The sequence below is a fragment of the Pseudophryne corroboree genome, chromosome 3 (genome assembly GCF_028390025.1).
Source record: "Pseudophryne corroboree isolate aPseCor3 chromosome 3, aPseCor3.hap2, whole genome shotgun sequence".
Taxonomy (NCBI): Eukaryota; Metazoa; Chordata; class Amphibia; order Anura; family Myobatrachidae; genus Pseudophryne; species Pseudophryne corroboree.
The window spans coordinates 448,623,213-448,643,709 of NC_086446.1; the positions used below are offsets into that span (position 1 = coordinate 448,623,213).

The following is a 20,497-nucleotide window of genomic DNA, read 5'->3' on the forward strand; positions in this document are numbered from 1 at the left end:
CGAATTGACATACTCTTGAACATCTTTTTTCATAGTGTCCCACCAGTATGATCTTCGCAGAAATTCCCACATTTTCTGAATTCCCGGATGACCAGAAAACTTAGAAGTGTGTGCCCACTGCAACAGTCTCGGTCGAAATTTAACTGGTACCGACATTCTTCCCGGAGGAGGGCCCAACCTAGTGGGAGCTGCAGAAATAGAGATGGGACTGAGGATTAATGCCTTCCCCATAGTATTTTCCTCATCGGAAGCCATCACTGAACGGGATAGGGCATCCGCCTTGGTATTTAGAATTCCAGCCCGATACTTGATGATAAAGGAAAATCTGGTAAAGAAGAGCGCCCATCTCGCCTGACGGGGGTTCAAACATTGGGCCGTCTTTAGATACAGTAAATTCTTGTGGTCCGTAAAAATTGTAATTAAGTGTTTAGCACCCTCCAGAAGATACCTCCATTCTTCCAACGCAGATTTAATTGCCAGTAGCTCTTTGTCTCCGATGGTGTAATTTAGTTCAGCAGGGGAGAACTTGCGAGAATGAAACCCACACGGATGCAACTTCCCATCTGAGGCGTATTGCGAGAGTACAGCACCTATGCCTACCGTGGAAGCATCAACCTCCAAAAAGAATGGTTTTAGGAAATCTGGCTGCTGAAGTACGGGAGCAGATATAAAGGCGGTCTTCAACTGTTTGAACGCTGCTATTGCTTCAGAAGGCCAATTGCTTGGGTCAGCCCCTTTTTTAGTCAGAGCCGTAATAGGTGCCACGATGGTAGAGAAACCTCTTATAAATTTCCGATAATAATTTGCGAATCCTAGAAATCGTTGCACTGCTTTTAAGGAAAGAGGTTGAGTCCAATCCCGGATGGCCGAAAGTTTCTCCGGATCCATACGCAATTCAGTTCCAGAAATAATGTAGCCCAAAAATGAAATAGAAGGAACCTCAAAGGTGCACTTGGAGATCTTGCCATAAAGATGATTCTTGCGCAACCGAAGGAGTACTTCCTTGACTTGTAGTCGGTGCTCAGAAAGATTCTTAGAAAAAATCAAAATGTCATCCAAATAGACTACTACATTCAGATACAACATATCCCGAAAGACTTCATTAATGAATCCTTGAAAGACAGCGGGGGCGTTGCTGAGGCCAAATGGCATTACCAGGTACTCATAATGCCCATCTCTCGTATTGAAAGCCGTCTTCCACTCATCTCCTTGACGAATACGTATCAAGTTGTATGCTCCTCTTAAGTCAAGCTTAGTAAATACTCGAGCTCCACGCACTCTATCGAAAAGCTCTGTGATGAGCGGCAGAGGATACTTGTTTTTAATGGTGACTTCATTTAAACCACGATAGTCGATGCATGGTCTCAGCCCTCCATCTTTTTTCTTTACAAAGAAGAAGCCAGCTCCCGCTGGAGAAGTGGAGGGACGGATGAAGCCCTTCTGCAAATTCGACTTAATGTACTCAGACATAGCTTGTGTCTCTGGAACCGACAAAGGATAAGTGCGACCTCGAGGCGGTATTTTCCCAGGAATGAGCTCAATGGGACAGTCCCAAGCCCTATGCGGAGGTAATTTATCAGCCGCCTGTTCCGAGAAGACATCCAAAAACTCTCGATAAGCCTCAGGAACTAACTCCACGTCCAACTTGGCCGACGCACGGAGTGGAACGACAGGAGTAAGACAATTCAATCGGCAGAAAGGACTCCAAGAAATTATTTGTGTCGACCCCCAGTCGACATGAGGGTTGTGTAGCCTGAGCCAGGGAAAACCCAAAACGAGATCATGAGACATTTCCTGAATAACTAGAAACTTCAGTTGTTCATGATGTAAAGCTCCCACTTGTAGCTGAATTGACTCAGACTGACTCGTAATCAAGGCGTTAGGAATTTGAACCCCGTTAATGGCTGTAATAGTAATAGGTCGTTCGACCAACTGTAATTTCAAACCCAAACTCTGGGCGCAGGAAAGAGAAATAAAATTCCCCGCAGCACCTGAATCCAAAAGAGCCATAACGGTCTTGACTTTTGTTTTAGTAGACAAAGATACTGAGAGTAAACAGTCCACTTCTGGAGAAGATTGAGAAACCACACCCAGCTTGACTTCCCCGGAACAGGCTAGGATTGCCCGTTTCCCGGGCGAGCTTTGCAAGACTTGAGGAAGTGATCCGCGGCTCCACAGTAGAGGCAAAGTTTGTTCTCACGCCGACGCTGTCGCTCCTCTGGAGACAGTCGAGACCGATTAATCTGCATGGGTTCGTCTGGAGCTGTCGTAACCGATGGTTTAGACGGAGGAGCCCGGAATCTGCACCGATCAGACCGAGAACGTTCGCCAACTCGTTCCTGCATGCGGAGATCCACTTTCACACAGAGCGAGATCAACTGTTCCAAGGAATCTGGCAAATCTCTTGTAATCAATTCGTCTTTAAGACGGTCGGACAGCCCGTTCCAGAAAGCGGCCCGTAAGGCATCATTATCCAAGCGCAATTCGGAAGCTATGGTCTGAAAATGAATCACATACTGACCCACTGAACGAGAGCCTTGTCGAACTCTAAGAAGATCTGAAGAGGCAGCGGCCGTTCTGCCAGGCTCATCAAAGATCCGGCGGAAAGATGAGATGAAATTAGTGTAGTTGGAAACCAAAGGATCAGATCGCTCCCATAAAGGAGACACCCATTCCAACGCTGAACCCTCAAGCAAGGAAATAATGTATGCTACTTTGGATCGATCCGTGGGAAAATTGTGTGCGAGGAGTTCAAACTGCACCTCGCACTGGTTAAGAAAACCACGGCAATTCTTCGGGTTGCCGTTGTAGCGAGAGGGAGTGGGAAGCTGAAGGCGTGACCTGGTACCGGACACTGCGTGAGCATTAACAGGAACGACTGCCGGAGTGGGTACTGGAGCTGGAACTGGAACTACTGAAGCCAGGGAAACCTGAATTTGATCCAACCTGCCGGATAGCTCTTGAAGATACCGCATCACCTGGTTTTGCGCCGCTTCCTGACTCTGTACACGGGAAACCAGATCTTGGATGGCACTTGCTTCTGGGTTCCGATTCCCCGGGTCCATGTGGCCTGTGTATACTATCACTGACCTGGTCGAAGGGTGTTGTGGACTCGGGGCTTCTTCCGGTGACAGGGAAGAGGAACCGCTACTGGGTCGCAATAGAGATGGCCGGATGTAGGTCTTCTTCATACAGGATGAAGACGGTAAGCAGGAAGCACGGAGGAATGATGAAGGTCTCCTGAAAAACAAGACTAGTGAAAGTGCTGAGTGCTGAGGTACAGAGATGCTGGTATTATTGAGGTGCTGAAGGCACTGAGGTGCTGAGACACCGAGGTACTGAGGTGTTGGAGTTCTGTGATACTAAGGTGCAGAGGCTCCGAGGTGGAACAGAGGCACTGAGGTGCCGAGGTACTGAAGTGCTGATGGCGCTCAGGCGCCTTGGTGGCACGGAGGTGCGTGATAGCGCTCGGGCGCTTGGAGGCACGGAAGTGCGTGATGGCGCTCGGGCGCTTGGAGGCACGGAGGTGCGTGATGGCGCTCGGGCGCTTGGAGGCACGGAGGTGCGTGATGGCGCTCGGGCGCTTGGAGGCACGGAGGTGCGTGATGGCACTCGGGCGCTTGGAGGCACGGAAGTGCGTGATGGCGCTCGGGCGCTTGGAGGCACGGAAGTGCGTGATGGCGCTCAGGCGCTTGGAGGCACGGAGGTGCGTGATGGCGCTCGGGCGCTTGGAGGCACGGAAGTGCGTGATGGCGCTCGGGCGCTTGGAGGCACGGAAGTGCGTGATGGCGCTCGGGCGCTTGGAGGCACGGAGGTGCGTGATGGCGCTCGGGCGCTTGGAGGCACGGAAGTGCGTGGAGACACTGGAGACACTGGGACACTGGAGACACTGGAGACACTGGGACACTGGAGACACTGGAGACACTGGAGACACTGGAGACACAGCGGACAATAGGAACAAGGGAGCTCTGGAAATCACTGCTTCTGACAAGCAGAACGATGATACACAGGCGCCAGCTCCTTGCTCGGCGTCTGGCTTTGAACCTCCCGCCTTGGTCTGATTGGCGGAGCGGGCAGATGACGTCAGCCCCGCTCCGCCTACCTAATCTAAAGCAGCATGGCGGCGCCCTCGCTCCGGGAGCCGCCGGAGAGACCCGCCGACCCGACGCCGGACCCCCGAGGCCGCCGGAGGGGAGAGACGCCAGGCCATCCAGGACACCCGCAGCGGTAAGCGCGGCCGCCGCTGCCCGCGGGGTGTGACACACAGCAGCCGTTTTATCTTCAGCAGCCCAGCCTTTCCTGGAACACCAGCTGGTACGATCCTGGGTTCTCTCCATTGCTACAGTCAGGCCTGGTAAGGACTTTCCAACTAGAAGATTATAAGAACTGTCTCACGCTACCAGTGCCTGTGGCCCTTGCCACCCTGTAGTACCCAGGAATTGTATTTATCCTCTGTTGACTTTTATGTTTCCTTTACTGCTGCTGTGTTACGGAGTTTGTCATAATAAACATCATTGACTTTTATCCTGGTTGTCGTGGTCACGCCTTCGGGCAGTTATTCTACATGTTACTTACATGTCTAGGGGTCTGATACAACCTCCCAGGTTCCGTTACATCTCAGCCCCTACAACTGAGGCTGCCTCCCGTCAGCTCAGGCCCTCAGTTGTGACACGGGCCTGAAGGTGATGATAAACCTGAAACGAGTAAAAAACAATGCCCAATGTGCCTGCCGAGCATTAAGCCGTTTAGCTGACTCAATATACTGCAGGTTCTTATGGTCAGTAAACACTGTAATAGTATGCCTAGCTCCCTCCAGCCAATGCCTCCACTCCTCGAAAGCCCATTTAACTGCCAGCAATTCTCGATTACCAACGTCATAGTTGGATTCTGTGGAGGAGAATTTCCTGGACATGAAGGCACAAGGGTGTAATTCCTGAGACTCCGGATCTTCCTGAGATAGGATAGCCCCCACTCCAACCTCTGAAGCATCTACCTCGACTATAAAGGGGAGCTCCGGGTTAGGGTGCCTGAGAACAGGAGCCGAGACAAAGGCCTGCTTTAAGGCCCGAAAGGCAGACTCGGCTGCAGGCGACCAATTGGAAGGGTCCGCTCCTTTTTTAGTCAATGCTACTATAGGAGCGACCAAATCAGAAAAGGTATGAATGAACCGCCTATAATAGTTTGCAAACCCTAAAAAGCGCTGAATTGCTTTTAAATTTGTGGGTTGCGCCCAATTAAGGATGGCCTGGAGTTTTTTCGGTTCCATGAAAAATCCCTGGGGAGAAATAATATACCCCAAGAAGGACACTTCCGTGATGTGAAAATCACATTTCTCTAGTTTTGCGTATAAATGATTCTCCCGTAGTTTTTGAAGAACCAAACGCACATGGGTAATATGTCGTTCCATAGACTCAGAATAAATCAAAATGTCGTCTAAATAAACGAAAACGAACTCTCCAAGAAAGTCACGAAGAACATCATTGATGAGGTCTTGAAATACCGCAGGAGCATTTGACAGCCCAAAGGGCATCACCAGGTATTCATAATGACCCGACTGTGTGCTGAAGGCCGTCTTCCACTCATCCCCAGATCTTATTCGGATGAGATTGTAAGCTCCTCTAAGATCGATTTTTGAGAAGATAACGGCAGAGCGTAACTGATCAAAAAGTACTGAAATCAAAGGCAAAGGTAGGTGTTTTTAACAGAAATTTTATTCAGTGCCCGAAAATCAATACATGGTCTGAGCGACCCATCTTTTTTCTCAACAAAAAAGAATCCTGCACTCAAAGGAGATTTCGAAGGCCTAATGAAGCCTTTTTTCAGGCTTTCCTGGATATAATTATCCATAGCCGTGGTTTCTGGCCCGGAGAGGGCATATAATCTCCCCTTAGGTAAAGTGGCCCCGGGAACTAAATCTATAGCGCAGTCATAGGACCGATGGGGAGGCAGAACGTCCGCATTTCCCTTGGAGAACACATCAGCAAAATCCTGATATTCCAGAGGAATAAGTTCTGGGGTAACTGCCGCAACCCGGACAGGATGGGAAATACACTCCTTAACACAAAAAGGACCCCATTGGGAAATCTCCCCAGACCGCCAATCTATGGTGGGATTATGAAAGGCAAGCCAGGGGTGACCCAAAACTACTGGAACTGCCGGACAATGTGTAAGGTAAAATTCTATTTCTTCTGAATGTAGGGCCCCCACTGTCAGCAATACTGGAGGTGTGCGGTGAGTAATAACCCCATTGGAAAGCGGACCCCCATCCAAGCCGTGCATGGTGATATGTCTATCTAAGGGTATCAGTGGAACACCTAAAGCCTTAGCCCAAGCTAAATCCATAAAATTTCCTGCAGCTCCACTGTCGACGAAGGCCGACACCAACGAACTGAGGCTGCCAAAGGAAATCTTTACCGGAACTAATAGAGAATTATTAGAGGAGAATAACTGCAGACCCAAGTGAACCCCCTCACAATTCACTTGGTCAGAGCGTTTCCCGGCTTGTTCGGGCAGTTACGTGCGATATGTCCCTTACCACCACAATACAAACAAAGACCAAAACTTAACCTTCTGGTTCTTTCCTCTGAGGACAGCCGGGAGAGACCCATTTGCATGGGCTCCTCGACGTCCTCAGGAAAAGTATATACACATGGATTAGGCCTAAAAGTTGTTCCTCTTTCAGCCCTCCGCTCTCGGAGACGACGATCAATTTTAATAGCGAGCTCCATGAGTTTGTCTAGAGTCTCAGGAGCGGGGTACTGAAGGAGACTGTCAATAATCACTTCCGACAGACCGAGGCGAAACTGACTGCGCAGGGCCGGGTCATTCCAGCCACAGTCGTTCGACCAACGGTGAAATTCGGTACAATACACCTCTGCTGGATTTTTGCCTTGCTTAAGGGCACGCAGGTGACTCTCAGCTGATGCTTCTCTATCTGGGTCGTCATATAAGAGGCCTAAGGATTTAAAAAAGGTGTCTACTGATAACAAAGCAGCATCATCCGCTCTTAGCCCAAACGCCCAGGTCTGTGGATCACCCTGAAGTAGAGACATCACAATCCTGACCCGCTGAGACTCAGTACCAGAGGAACGGGGCCTTAAACGAAAATAAAGCTTACAAGCTTCCTTAAAATTAAAAAAATCCTTTCGGTTACCCGAAAAACGGTCAGGTAAATGCATCTTTGGTTCTGGAACCATACTCGGGGAGGCTCGCAAAAGATCTTCCTGCGATCTCACCCGAAGAGTAAGGTCCTGAACCATCTGAGTTAATTCCTGTATTTGGTTAACCAAAAGCTGACTGGGGTTTGGCCCTAAACCTGCCGGATTCATGAGGCCGAATTTCTAGGCCCACCAATACAACGGAAAAAATTAAACCCCCTTTTTCTTTTTTGTGGGCCGGTGATAATGTTACGATCCTGATGCTCAGGACAGGGGAGATCTTATGTAGTGAGTCCTGAGCACCAAGACGGAATGCTGGGATTGGGAAATGGGAAGGAAATAGCCCCTAGCACCCTACCTCCGTTGTCTTACCCATGTTATCAATTCACGCCTGAACGACTATGGTTTCTTGGGCCCATGGCAGCCGCGTTTGAAGGGCGGATTAGGTCTGGCCAACTCCGATGCCCCCTCAGGTCTTAAAGAGAGACAAGGCGTGAACTGAGACAGGGTAATAACAAGGGGACCTCTAACTGAAACAACCACGCTAGGGGCTATAAACTACCTAAAAACGAAACGTATGTGCGGCACGCCGCCAAAGGAAAAGAACTACAAAGAAACCACTGTTCACTCCCCTACACGGCACCGCCGAGTTCCGGGGAGGACAGTGAAAGCGGAAACCTCCGCAAATGCACCAATTCACAGTAAACTAAACACTAAGCGGCATAGGCCGCAACACGCGGCAGAAGCCGCTACTCACGAAACCGGGCGAGAACCCCAGATGACAAACAGGTTCGCAAGGACTAGAAGTATTCCCAGGACCGGCTTCGGACCTCCAAAGTACCAAAGGGCAGGGAGCAAGATCCACCAAACACGGCTGACAGGAACAGAGTTCTGCAAGGCAGGAACAGCATACAAGAAGCTATCACCGGCGGGGCTGCAGTGTGCTGGCTCACATAAAAAGGCCCTGCTGGCCAATAACAGGAGGGCCAGCAGGACCAGCCCCCAGACCCTGATTACTAGTTGCCGTGCAGCTGCCCTGCTGCACGAGCAACCTAATTAACTATTCTTAGCAACGGGGAACGCGGTCCACCTGTGGCGTCCCCGTTGCTATGCACCCGGTGGCCCTGCACGCACGGCGTCCTGCGTTGCCAGGGACCCGGCGGCTATCGTGCGCACGGCGTCCTGGCGTTGCTAGGCGCCGTGCGGGGGACAGGGAAGGAGAGAGGCGCGGCGGCCGTGACCGCTGCTCAGTCAGGGCACGGCCGAAGACCGCCGCGCCTAACAACATGTATACAGTTGTGCAGAGACTAAAGCAAACAATGAAAATTACAGCCTATGCCAGTGGTTCCCAAACTTTTTTTGAATCATGGCACCCTAGAGTATCAGAATTTTTTTCATGGCACCCCTAAGCCAATAGTTTCATACTGAAAAATTTAGAAAGCAATATTAAATTAAGTAAATTGTCTTTATATGTCATCCTTAGGGTAACTTATGTGGTGAGGGACAACATTTGCTTCTGATTGTCAATATATTTTATGATTGTCAGCCATTAACACTGGTTTTGCTTTTTACATTGACCATGCAGAATTTGAATTGGTTCTGGACCACCAACCCGAGGCTCCCCTGCAAGTGTCCCAAGGCACCCCAGGGTGCCACGGCACACAGTTTGGGAACCACTGGCCTATGCTGTAACCCTTTCATGCATAAATAATGACAACCTAATGCAGGATGAAAATTTATATATATATATATATATATATATATATATATACATACAAATGAACAAGAAGAGGCGGCACTCAGCAGGCTTAAGAAAACTTCAAAGTGATGTATTCAGTGCAGTCAATGACTGCACTGAATACATCACTTTGAAGTTTTCTTAAGCCTGCTGAGTGCCGCCTCTTCTTGTTCATTTGTATGTATACTAAGGGTCTTATCCCTGAGGAGGGCACCGGAGCGAGTTACACCCATTACTTGGGGAGGCCATGAGTGCCGGAGTACTGTTTGTTTATATATATATATATATATATATATATATATATATAAATTCTTTAGAGCTTATAAAAACCTTTTTTTTTTCAAACTATAAAATGTTCTTTTCTAACAAATGTTTTTATCAAGTTGCTTATTTTTCTTCGGAAACAGAAAATACTCTAAGTTGAAAATGATACTTTTTTGTTTTGTCTGTTTATGGATATATTCATCCAGACACATAAATGTCCTCAGTGTTTATAACACAAATATTTACATGGATTCAGTATGATAACTGGCGGCCGGCCTTCAGTATACCGACAGCAGCATCCCGGCCACCAGTATGCTAGCAGCAGGGCGTGCGCTAGAAAGCCCCTTGTCGTGGACACCCACAGAGGGAGAATAGCCTGTGTTGCCGGGATTCCAGTGTCGGCAATTCTCAGCTTGTCGGAATTCCATCATCTGTATTGTGATCACCGGGATCCCGACTGGCGGTATGTTAACCGCTTCCCATTCACATGTACTTCTGAGTTTTCTTCATATGTAGAAAGGTAGCCTTTTTCACACTTTCTTTTTAACTGAATTTGACCGAATTTGAATTTGGTGTGAAAGTTGGAGAAGCACTCAGGACACAAAGGCTATCAGTTGTCAAAACTGGTATATATGGCTATTATATGAGGAATACTGTATATTTAGGTTAGGCCTGTATGCCAGGACAAGCCTTGCACACAGTATGGATCACTGAAGTGAACATATGATTTTATATTAACTGTGAAAAAAAACGAGTACTTGAGCAAAACATCTACCATATCACTGGAGTATTTATAATGGGTGCAGTGTTTGCGGTGCACACGGGCCCGCAGGGGTCCAGGGGGGCCCACACCGCACACCCTGTACTCATTAATTGATATACTTACCCTCCGGAGTCCCGCAGCGCAGCAGCGATACCGAAATAACTGGTAAAATGGCGCTGCACCATTTTCCTGGTGATTCGCGCATGCGCAGTAGGAAAATCACTGGGAAAATGGGCGTCGCGCCATTTTCCCGGAGATCTGCAAATGCGCTGTAGACTGTGGGACAGCACTAGGGTCCCCTAGTGCCCATAGTCTACACAGACCTGAGGAAAATGCCGGAATAAAAGGGCATTGAAACATTGTCCAATACACGCTGTGTGACTGTCTCTACAAATAGACGCTTAGAGTGCCGCTCTCGTTTGTTTGATATATATATATATATATATATATATATATATACAACGAACGGTCAACACATAAATGGTAGCATCAAAAGCAGCGATTGCTCAGCCAATCAGCTCTCATACTCTCAGCTTCTTACTTACTTCTTACTTGTCTATACAGACTGAATATATTTATTTTTGAAAAAGAAAGTGGTTGAAGAGCAGGCTGCCCAGCAGGTTGACTGCACCATACAGATCTAATATTGCCACATTAGCACATTAGTACAATAGAACTGATTGTGTTTCTGTGGCACAAACCAGCACAGCCCAACAGGGTGGCAGTGTGCTCTGTGCAGCTACCGCCCATCCCCCTGAGTACATACTGCCATAAGACTGTGCCCGTTGTGGAGGGTAGGCGGCTCTGCCACCACCGGGACACTACTGTACCACTCCGAACATCTTAGTGGTGCTTGGAGTGGCTGTACAACCTCTGTTATATGCTCAAAAGTGAACTTTTTATAAACTGAAACACAAAAATAACACTTTATGCATCATACTTATGTATTGCCCATTACCTGTGCACATAACAGCAGCAAAGACCCAACACTGGCCGTATCTGACAGGCTGACAGTCACTCTTATACCACTGTCTTAAAATGGCAGTACTTCCATTCCATGTAGAAGGACTCACTCCAGTTTTATAATCTTCACCCCAGTTACCTTGTAGGACTCCATTGTCATCATTAGAGTTGATCTACAATATTAATGAAAAATCACATATATTGACAGTACTGTGCAAAAGTTTTAGGCAGGTGTAGTTTGCTGCAAACTAAGAATGCTTTAAAATATAGAAGTGTTAATAGTTTTTTTTTTTAAATCAATTAACAATATGCAAAATGAATGAATAGAAAACAAATTTAAATCAAATCAATGTTTGGCGTGACCACCCTTTGCCTTCAAAACAGCATCGGTTCTTCTAGGTACACTTGCACACAGTTTTTGAAAGAACTCGGGAAGGAGGTTGTTCCAGATATCTTGGAGCACTAACCACAGATCATCTGTGGATGTAGGCTTGCTAAAATCCTTCTGTCTCCTTATGTAATCCCAGACAGACCCGATGATGTTGAGATCAGGGCTCTGTGGAAGCCATATCATCCCCAGAGCCCTGTCCTCTGTTTGAGGGCACACCCCTAGTCAGGGCCGAAACTAGGATTTTCCCCACCTGGGGCAAGGCAGTAATTTGCCCCCCCTCAAAAAAAAAAACACAGACAAACAAACAAACAAACAAACAAACAAACAAACAACACAACAAAATAAAAAACCCCAAAAAACCCCAAAACCCTGTGAGGCTTAAATAATCTGATTATCAAACATTTTAAAAATAGGGGATACTATTGGACCATATTCACCTATGTGCCTCAAATGCCCTATGTGCCATATGCCCCGTAAGCGTGTTTAACTACATGCTCTTCTGTGTGTCCCCATACAATGCACTATATCATAATACTTCATCACTGCACTACATTCCCCTATCCCCTGCACTACATCACTATACTACATCCCCTAAACCCTGAACTACATTACTACACTGCATGCCCCTGTGCACTGCACTACATACCCTATATGCTACACTACATCACTTTGCTACATCCCCTTATATGCTACACCACATCAATGCACTACATGCCCCTATATACTGCAATACATTACTACACTACACTACATAACCTATATGGTACACTACATCACTACACTACAACCCGCTATAAGGTATACCAAATCCCCCAATCTTGGAGGAAAAGCAGAGGTTGATACTGCTAACTAGGAGCACAGTGCGCTTCTATAGCTTGTACGGTGCCCCGCACGCTAGTCGCAGCACTGCATGGCAAAGAAGACAGTTTAAGACAGTAGCCGGCATAGGAGAGATCCCAGGTACTGGAGCTCACCTTACCCACACAGCGTCGGAGCCAGCTATGGGCAGACAGGGGGTTCAGAGACATTGCCCCGGGAGCTGTCTGCTGTCTCACTGGCGCAGCACAGCACTGCCCGTAAAAGGCAAAACATAAAACCCTGCTACTCTGTAACTCCTTGGCGCCCCCTCAAATCCTGCACCCCAAAGGGAAGCACCCTTAGCTCCCTCTCCCCCCCCCCCCCTCCCCAGTTACGGCCCTGCCCTAGTTATAAAGCTATAATATATATTGTGCTCATAGTAATATCATTTGTATTCATTACAGGTGGAATGCTTTATCTAAACATAAGTTTACTGAAATTCATGCAAATTTTACAACTTGCATATGTTAGGTTTAGTTCATACTTACCTACTTTGCTGCTCCCTCCTCCAGCGTTGTAGGTGCATGGGGGCGTGGTCGGCAGCAGGATGGGTGGTCCGGGGGCGCTATATAGCGGGGGGTGGAGCTACGATGACGCGATTCACCGCAAATCGAGTCATCGGACCCCCTCGGACCGCCCGCTTGTTCTCTGCTGCGAGCGCCCGAGGAGGGTCGTAGAGGGGCTGCAGGGTAAGCGGGAGGCTTGCCCACCTTTCCGGGGGGCCGGGAGGGCCACACGATTTTCGTGAGCCTCCCGGCCATTCCGGGAGTCTAGGCAAGTATGGTTTAGTTGCTACTAATCTCTTATATACTGTAATGCTACAGTATATCTGTGTATCTAGTAGCTGTAGGAGGTTCTGCCCCCTCTCTCCCCTTACATAGCAAATACTAAGACCTTATTATACTTACTTAAAATTTGCACTCACCATGGCACATACTACTCTGCTAATGTACACAGGATTATTCCTTAAAGATAAATCCTTAAATGCATCCTGTAGGTAGTTTAAATTCTTGTCCAATATCCTCAGGCTGATGTCCAAAATATCGTCCTCCCACTACAAAGAAGAGTTGATTTAGTTTATTACATAATAGTAGTGCAGATATAGCTTTTAACATAAAATATAGTACATTGATTTATGCATGCTGAATGGTCCAATTGTTATTCCTCTTATAATGTCGCTCATTTCATAGGGGTTGGTCTGGGGGTATAAGGCGTCCATTAGCAACACTCATCATAAAGCATTTTTTCAATGATTTTCATATGTTATCAACATCCCAAGATTGTGGCAGATAAACAATTGTGTTAAATAAATGTTAATATTACCACTGGTAGTAGATATCACCGGCATTAAGCCTTTGATGTACAGTACAAGCTTTATTGCTGGTGACACTCATTCTTTCACCAGCAGTATGGTTTTTCGCTCATCAATACAATGGGCCTAGGGGGTAATTCAGATCTGATCGCACATCTGCGATCATTTACTCTGACATGCGGGGGCAGTGGCAAACGCAGGATTTGCATGGGGGGTTTTCCAGAACTGGGTGGAGCCAATCACAGGGGTGGGGACTACTACAAACTAGTGTGTCTGTGTGTGTGTGTGTGTGTATATATTAGTGATGAGCACCGGAAATTTTTCGGGTTTTGTGTTTTGGTTTTGGGTTCGGTTCCGCGGCCGTGTTTTGGGTTCGAACGCGTTTTGGCAAAACCTCACCGAATTTTTTTTGTCGGATTCGGGTGTGTTTTGGATTCGGGTGTTTTTTTCAAAAAACCCTAAAAAACAGCTTAAATCATAGAATTTGGGGGTCATTTTGATCCCAAAGTATTATTAACCTCAATAACCATAATTTCCACTCATTTTCAGTCTATTCTGAACACCTCACACCTCACAATATTATTTTTAGTCCTAAAATTTGCACCGAGGTCGCTGGATGGCTAAGCTAAGCGACCCAAGTGGCCGACACAAACACCTGGCCCATCTAGGAGTGGCACTGCAGTGTCACGCAGGATGGCCCTTCCAAAAAACACTCCCCAAACAGCACATGACGCAAAGAAAAAAAGAGGCGCAATGAGGTAGCTGTGTGAGTAAGCTAAGCGACCCTAGTGGCCGACACAAACACCGGGCCCATCTAGGAGTGGCACTGCAGTGTCACGCAGGATGGCCCTTCCAAAAAACACCCCCCAAACAGCACATGACGCAAAGAAAAATGAAAGAAAAAAGAGGTGCAAGATGGAATTGTCCTTGGGCCTTCCCACCCACCCTTATGTTGTATAAACAGGACATGCACACTTTAACCAACCCATCATTTCAGTGACAGGGTCTGCCACACGACTGTGACTGAAATGACGGGTTGGTTTGGACCCCCACCAAAAAAGAAGCAATTAATCTCTCCTTGCACAAACTGGCTCTACAGAGGCAAGATGTCCACCTCATCATCATCCTCCGATATATCACCGTGTACATCCTCCTCCTCACAGATTATCAATTCGTCCCCACTGGAATCCACCATCTCAGCTCCCTGTGTACTACTTTGTGGAGGCAATTGCTGCTGGTCAATGTCTCCACGGAGGAATTGATTATAATTCATTTTAATGAACATCATCTTCTCCACATTTTCTGGATGTAACCTCGTACGCCGATTGCTGACAAGGTGAGCGGCGGCACTAAACACTCTTTCGGAGTACACACTTGTGGGAGGGCAACTTAGGTAGAATAAAGCCAGTTTGTGCAAGGGCCTCCAAATTGCCTCTTTTTCCTGCCAGTATAAGTACGGACTGTCTGACGTGCCTACTTGGATGCGGTCACTCATATAATCCTCCACCATTCTTTCAATGGGGAGAGAATCATATGCAGTGACAGTAGACGACATGTCCGTAATCGTTGTCAGGTCCTTCAGTCCGGACCAGATGTCAGCATCAGCAGTCGCTCCAGACTGCCCTGCATCACGCCAGCGGGTGGGCTCGGAATTCTGAGCCTTTTCCTCGCACCCCCAGTTGCGGGAGAATGTGAAGGAGGAGATGTTGACAGGTCGCGTTCCGCTTGATTTGACAATTTTGTCACCAGCAGTTCTTTGAACCCCAGCAGACTTGTGTCTGCCGGAAAGAGAGATCCAAGGTAGGTTTTAAATCTAGGATCGAGCACGGTGGCCAAAATGTAGTGCTCTGATTTCAACAGATTGACCACCCGTGAATCCTTGTTAAGCGAATTAAGGGCTCCATCCACAAGTCCCACATGCCTAGCGGAATCGCTCTGTGTTAGCTCCTCCTTCAATGTCTCCAGCTTCTTCTGCAAAAGCCTGATGAGGGGAATGACCTGACTCAGGCTGGCAGTGTCTGAACTGACTTCACGTGTGGCAAGTTCAAAAGGTTGCAGAACCTTGCACAACGTTGAAATCATTCTCCACTGCGCTTGAGACAGGTGCATTCCACCTCCTATATCGTGCTCAGTTGTATAGGCTTGAATGGCCTTTTGCTGCTCCTCCAACCTCTGAAGCATATAGAGGGTTGAATTCCACCTCGTTACCACTTCTTGCTTCAGATGATGGCAGGGCAGGTTCAGGCGTTTTTGGTGGTGCTCCAGTCTTCTGTACGTGGTGCCTGTACGCCGAAAGTGTCCCGCAATTCTTCTGGCCACCGACAGCATCTCTTGCACGCCCCTCTCGTTTTTTAAATAATTCTGCACCACCAAATTCAAGGTATGTGCAAAACATGGGACGTGCTAGAATTTGCCCATATTTAATGCACACACAATATTGCTGGCGTTGTCCGATGCCACAAATCCACAGGAGAGTCCAATTGGGGTAAGCCATTCTGCGATGATCTTCCTCAGTTGCCGTAAGAGGTTTTTAGCTGTGTGCGTATTCTGGAAAGCGGTGATACAAAGCGTAGCCTGCCTAGGAAAGAGTTGGCGTTTGCGAGATGCTGCTACTGGTGCCGCCGCTGCTGTTCTTGCAGCGGGAGTCCATACATCTACCCAGTGGGCTGTCACAGTCATATAGTCCTGAGCCTTCCCTGCTCCACTTGTCCACATGTCCGTGGTTAAGTGGACATTGGGTACAACTGCATTTTTTAGGACACTGGTGAGTCTTTTTCTGAGGTCTGTGTACATTTTCGGTATCGCCTGCCTAGAGAAATGGAACCTAGATGGTATTTGGTACCGGGGACACAGTACCTCCAACAAGTCTCTAGTTGCCTCTGCAGTAATGATGGATACCGGAACCACGTTTCTCACCGCCCAGGATGCCAAGGCCTCAGTTATCCGCTTTGCAGCAGGATGACTGCTGTGATATTTCATCTTCCTCGCAAAGGACTGTTGGACAGTCAATTGCTTGGTGGAAGTAGTAAAAGTGGTCTTACGAGTACGACTTCCCCTCTGGGATGACCATCGACTCCCAGCAGCAACAACAGCAGCGCCAGCAGCAGTAGGCGTTACACGCAAGGATGCATCGGAGGAATCCCAGGCAGGAGAGGACTCGTCATAATTGCCAGTGACATGGCCTGCAGGACTATTGGCATTCCTGGGGAAGGAGGAAATTGACACTGAGGGAGTTGGTGGGGTGGTTTGCGTGAGCTTGGTTACAAGAGGAAGGGATTTACTGGTCAGTGGACTGCTTCCGCTGTCGCCCAAAGTTTTTGAACTTGTCACTGACTTATGATGAATGCGCTGCAGGTGACGTATAAGGGAGGATGTTCCGAGGTGGTTAACGTCCTTACCCCTACTTATTACAGCTTGACAAAGGCAACACACGGCTTGACAAATGTTGTCCGCATTTCTGTTGAAATACTTCCACACCGAAGAGCTGATTTTTTTGGTATTTTCACCAGGCATGTCAATGGCCCTATTCCTCCCACGGACAACAGGTGTCTCCCCGGGTGCCTGACTTAAACAAACCACCTCACCATCAGAATCCTCCTGGTCAATTTCCTCCCCAGCGCCAGCAACACCCATATCCTCCTCATCCTGGTGTACTTCAACACTGACATCTTCAATCTGACTATCAGGAACTGGACTGCGGGTGCTCCTTCCAGCACTTGCAGAAGGCGTGCAAATGGTGGAAGGCGCATGCTCTTCACGTCCAGTGTTGGGAAGGTCAGGCATCGCAAACGACACAATTGGACTCTCCTTGTGGATTTGTGATTTCGAAGAACGCACAGTTCTTTGCTGTGCTTTTGCCAGCTTGAGTCTTTTCATTTTTCTAGCGAGAGGCTGAGTGCTTCCATCCTCATGTGAAGCTGAACCACTAGCCATGAACATAGGCCAGGGCCTCAGCCGTTCCTTGCCACTCCGTGTGGTAAATGGCATATTGGCAAGTTTACGCTTCTCCTCCGACAATTTTATTTTAGATTTTTGAGTCCTTTTTTTACTGATATTTGGTGTTTTGGATTTTACATGCTCTGTACTATGCCATTGGGCATCGGCCTTGGCAGACGACGTTGCTGGCATTTCATCATCTCGGCCATGACTAGTGGCAGCAGCTTCAGCACGAGGTGGAAGTCGATCTTGATCTTTCCCTATTTTTGGAACCTCAACATTTTTGTTCTCCATATTTTAATAGGCACAACTAAAAGGCACCTCAGGTAAACAATGGAGATGGATGGATACTAGTATACTTATGGATTGACGAGCGACTGCCGACACAGAGGTAGCTACAGCCGTGGACTACCGTACTGCGTCTGCTGCTAATATAGACTGGATGATAATGATATAAAATATATATATATATATCACTACTGCAGCCGGACAGGTATATATTATATAATGACAGACCTGCTGGACACTGTCAGCTCAGCACTGCAGACTCCTAAAGTAAGCTACTAGTAGTATCAAGAAGATAGAAAAAAAAAACACCACAGGTAGGTGGTATACAATTATGGATGGACGAGCGACTGCCGACACAGAGGTAGCTACAGCCGTGGACTACCGTACTGCGTCTGCTGCTAATATAGACTGGATGATAATGATATAAAAAATATATATATATATCACTACTGCAGCAGGACAGGTATATATTATATAATGACGGACCTGCTGGACACTGTCAGCTCAGCACTGCAGACTCCTAAAGTAAGCTACTAGTAGTATCAAGAAGATAGAAAAAAAAAAACACCACAGGTAGGTGGTATACAATTATGGATGGACTAGCGACTGCCGACACAGAGGTAGCTACAGCCGTGGACTACCGTACTGCGTCTGCTGCTAATATAGACTGGATGATAATGATATAAAAAATATATATATATATATATATCACTACTGCAGCCGGACAGGTATATATTATATAATGACGGACCTGCTGGACACTGTCAGCTCAGCACTGCAGACTCCTAAAGTAAGCTACTAGTATCAAGAAGATAGAAAAAAAAAAAACACCACGGGTAGGTGGTATACAATTATGGATGGACGAGCGACTGCCGACACAGAGGTAGCTACAGCCGTGGACTACCGTACTGCGTCTGCTGCTAATATAGACTGGATGATAATGATATAAAAAATATATATATATCACTACTGCAGCCGGACAGGTATATATTATATAATGACGGACCTGCTGGACACTGTCAGCAGAATGCGTTTATAGAATAAAAACACCACACGACGAGTGTTTAACTTTTTCAGGCAGACAATCACAATATACTGGTGGTCAGTGGTCACTGGTCAGTCACACTGGCACTGGCAGTGGCACTCTGGCAGCAAAAGTGTGCACTGTTAAAATATGTACTCCTGCTATAACTGCTCCCCAGTCTCCCCCACAATTAAGCTGTGTGAGCAGTGAGCACTCAGCACAGTCAGATATACAGTATTACATAGATGATGCAGCACACTGAGGGCACACTGAGGCTGAGCACAGATATGGTATGTGACTGTGTCACACTGTGTATCGTTTTTTTTCAGGCAGAGAACGGATTAATTAAACTGGTGGTCACTGGTCACACTATCAGCAAGTAGTAGTGGTCACTGGTCAGTCACACTGGCACTGGCAGTGGCACTCTGGCAGCAAAAGTGTGCACTGTTAAAATATGTACTCCTGCTATAACTGCTCCCCAGTCTCCCCCACAATTAAGCTGTGTGAGCAGTGAGCACTCAGCACAGTCAGATATACAGTATTACATAGATGATGCAGCACACTGAGGGCACACTGAGGCTGAGCACAGATATGGTATGTGACTGTGTCACACTGTGTATCGTTTTTTTTCAGGCAGAGAACGGATTAATTAAACTGGTGGTCACTGGTCACACTATCAGCAAGTAGTACTCCGTCCTAATATGCTCCCCAAAATTAGTAAATCAAGTGTCTCTACTCTCTACTCTCTAGTCTACTCTAAACGGAGAGGACGCCAGCCACATCCTCTCCCTATCAATCTCAATGCACGTGTGAAAATGGCGGCGATGCACGGCTCCTTATATAAAATCCAAGTCTCGCGATAGAATACGAGCCTCGCGAGAATCCGACAGCGGGATGATGACGTTCGGGCGCGCTCGGGTTAGCCGAGCAAGGCGGGAAGATCCGAGTCTGCCTCGGACCCGTGTAAAAAGGCTGAAGTTCGGGGGGGTTCGGTTTCCGAGAAACCGAACCCGCTCATCTCTAGTATATATATATATATATCTATCAGGATGATGAAGGGGCTGCGCGCCCCGAAACGTTGATGTAACTCTGCAGCTTGTTTACTAAATATTCTTTTGCACCTTCAAGTCTCTGAGTGCCGCCTTCTTTACATGGGATAGTGATGGAGGTGGAAACCTCATAGGATGGCACCTTAGCCAGAAAGCCCACGGAGGCCTTCCGAGTGCCGGCTACTACAAGGGTATCTATCTATCTATCTATCTATCTATCTATCTATCTATCTATCTATCTATCTATCTATCTATCTATCTATCTATCTATCTATCTATCTATCTATCTAATCTATCACACATACATAAACACATATACATAGCATATTAAACATGCATACATATATATATATATATACACGTATATATACACATGTATATATCATATGTGTGTGTGTATGTATGTATGTATGTATGTATGTATGTATGTATGTATATACATGTGTATATATGTATCATAGTTGCCTACCCTCCCTCATTCTGCAGGTGACTCCCTGAAATAGCAGCAATCTCCCTCACTCCCTGAATAGTCCAGCAATCTCCCTGATTGCAGCTTTTTCCCATTATGTTAATGTTACATTCTTGGGGGAAAAAAGAAGTCAGATATATACATTCAAAAGGGATCATCAGAGCCATTTCCCTGCATTGGTTATAAGGCACAATGATCCCTATGGCTACATGCCTTTTAAATAAGGTTTCTCTTGGTTACTTACAGTATATGGAACCAGGGCCGGATTAACAATGGGGCGGGTGG

At 47.1% G+C, this 20,497-nt stretch overlaps 1 protein-coding gene across 1 annotated transcript in view; it reads right to left on the minus strand.

The window, feature by feature from the left end:
• Positions 1–20,497, minus strand: part of LOC135057304 (protein-glutamine gamma-glutamyltransferase 5-like) — a 124,346-nt gene that overhangs the window by 43,807 nt on the left and 60,042 nt on the right. Inside the window, exons 5-6 of the mRNA XM_063963194.1 lie at positions 13,060–13,188; positions 10,881–11,058 (exon numbers count right to left, since the gene is read on the minus strand). Of these exons, the coding sequence (XP_063819264.1) occupies positions 10,881–11,058; positions 13,060–13,188 (307 nt within the window). The remainder of the gene's footprint in view (positions 1–10,880; positions 11,059–13,059; positions 13,189–20,497) is intronic.